Source organism: Penaeus monodon, chromosome 33 (assembly GCF_015228065.2).
Source record: "Penaeus monodon isolate SGIC_2016 chromosome 33, NSTDA_Pmon_1, whole genome shotgun sequence".
NCBI classification, from domain to species: domain Eukaryota; kingdom Metazoa; phylum Arthropoda; class Malacostraca; order Decapoda; family Penaeidae; genus Penaeus; species Penaeus monodon.
The window spans coordinates 12,674,852-12,675,694 of record NC_051418.1 but is presented as its reverse complement, the minus strand read 5'-3'; the positions used below and the strand labels follow the sequence as shown (position 1 = coordinate 12,675,694).

The 843-nt window shown below is 38.2% G+C and overlaps 1 protein-coding gene across 1 annotated transcript in view; it reads left to right on the top strand.

The window, feature by feature from the left end:
• The window catches only part of LOC119594050 (ubiquitin-conjugating enzyme E2 variant 2-like), a gene marked incomplete at its 5' end in the record, with an annotated part of 9,050 nt that overhangs the window by 6,603 nt on the left and 1,604 nt on the right, over window positions 1-843 (top strand). The window contains 1 exon segment of the mRNA XM_037943084.1: window positions 643-843. Coding sequence (XP_037799012.1) covers window positions 643-783 — 141 coding nt within the window. The 3' untranslated portion in view covers window positions 784-843.

Sequence of the window (843 nt, the reverse complement as noted above, 5' to 3'; positions counted from 1 at the left end):
CAGCACCATCGCATTAAGGGATTAGATTAGGGTCAGATCTAGAGCATTCTAATATAGTTTTGTGGACAGTAATGATCTATAAATAACTGGAGATAACTCTAGGACCAGGGCTGGATCGGGGCATTAGAACATGGACTTGTTTTCCTTTTCTTTTCTCGGAGTGTTAGTTGTTTTTTATTTGTTACTTTTCTCTTCTTCTTTGTTCTTTCCTTTGCTACTTGTTTACCCAGTTGCTGTTGTCTTTCTTTCCTTCTTTCCTCTTCAGCTTTTTATTCATTGTCTTCCTTTTTAAGTTAGGTATTAGTCTTTGGTCAATGGCACTTTGATTTTTAAAAATTTAGCTTACAGTAAGGTATAAAAATATTTGTATGGACCATTGTCTTGATATGTTTGTGCCTAGAAAGCTTTGTACATGTAAACTATGCTAAAATGAATAGATTCAGTTCTTGTAGTGGATTAGTTCAAAAATTCATCATTATGTAATTGATTCATAGGGGATTGAATCAATGAAAGTAAGGGATTGGAGAAGTAAAGAGGGATGAGCATTGGCTTGTAAGTTAAGGGATTGAGTGTGCAAAGCAGTTATTCTCAGATTTTTATGTATAACCAAAGAACACCTCAGAACTTTTGCATTTACCACAGGTGGATCGTCGACATGTGTCTGTACTTGAACGTTGGCAAAGAAATTACACAATCAAGACAGTGCTGCAGGAGTTGAGGCGCTTAATGACCCAGAAGGAAAACATGAAACTCACACAGCCACCAGAGGGCACAACCTTTTAGCTGGCCTGTTCATCACTCAGCCTCCCAAAGCCCAAAAACCCCTCCAGACGGCCGACATAC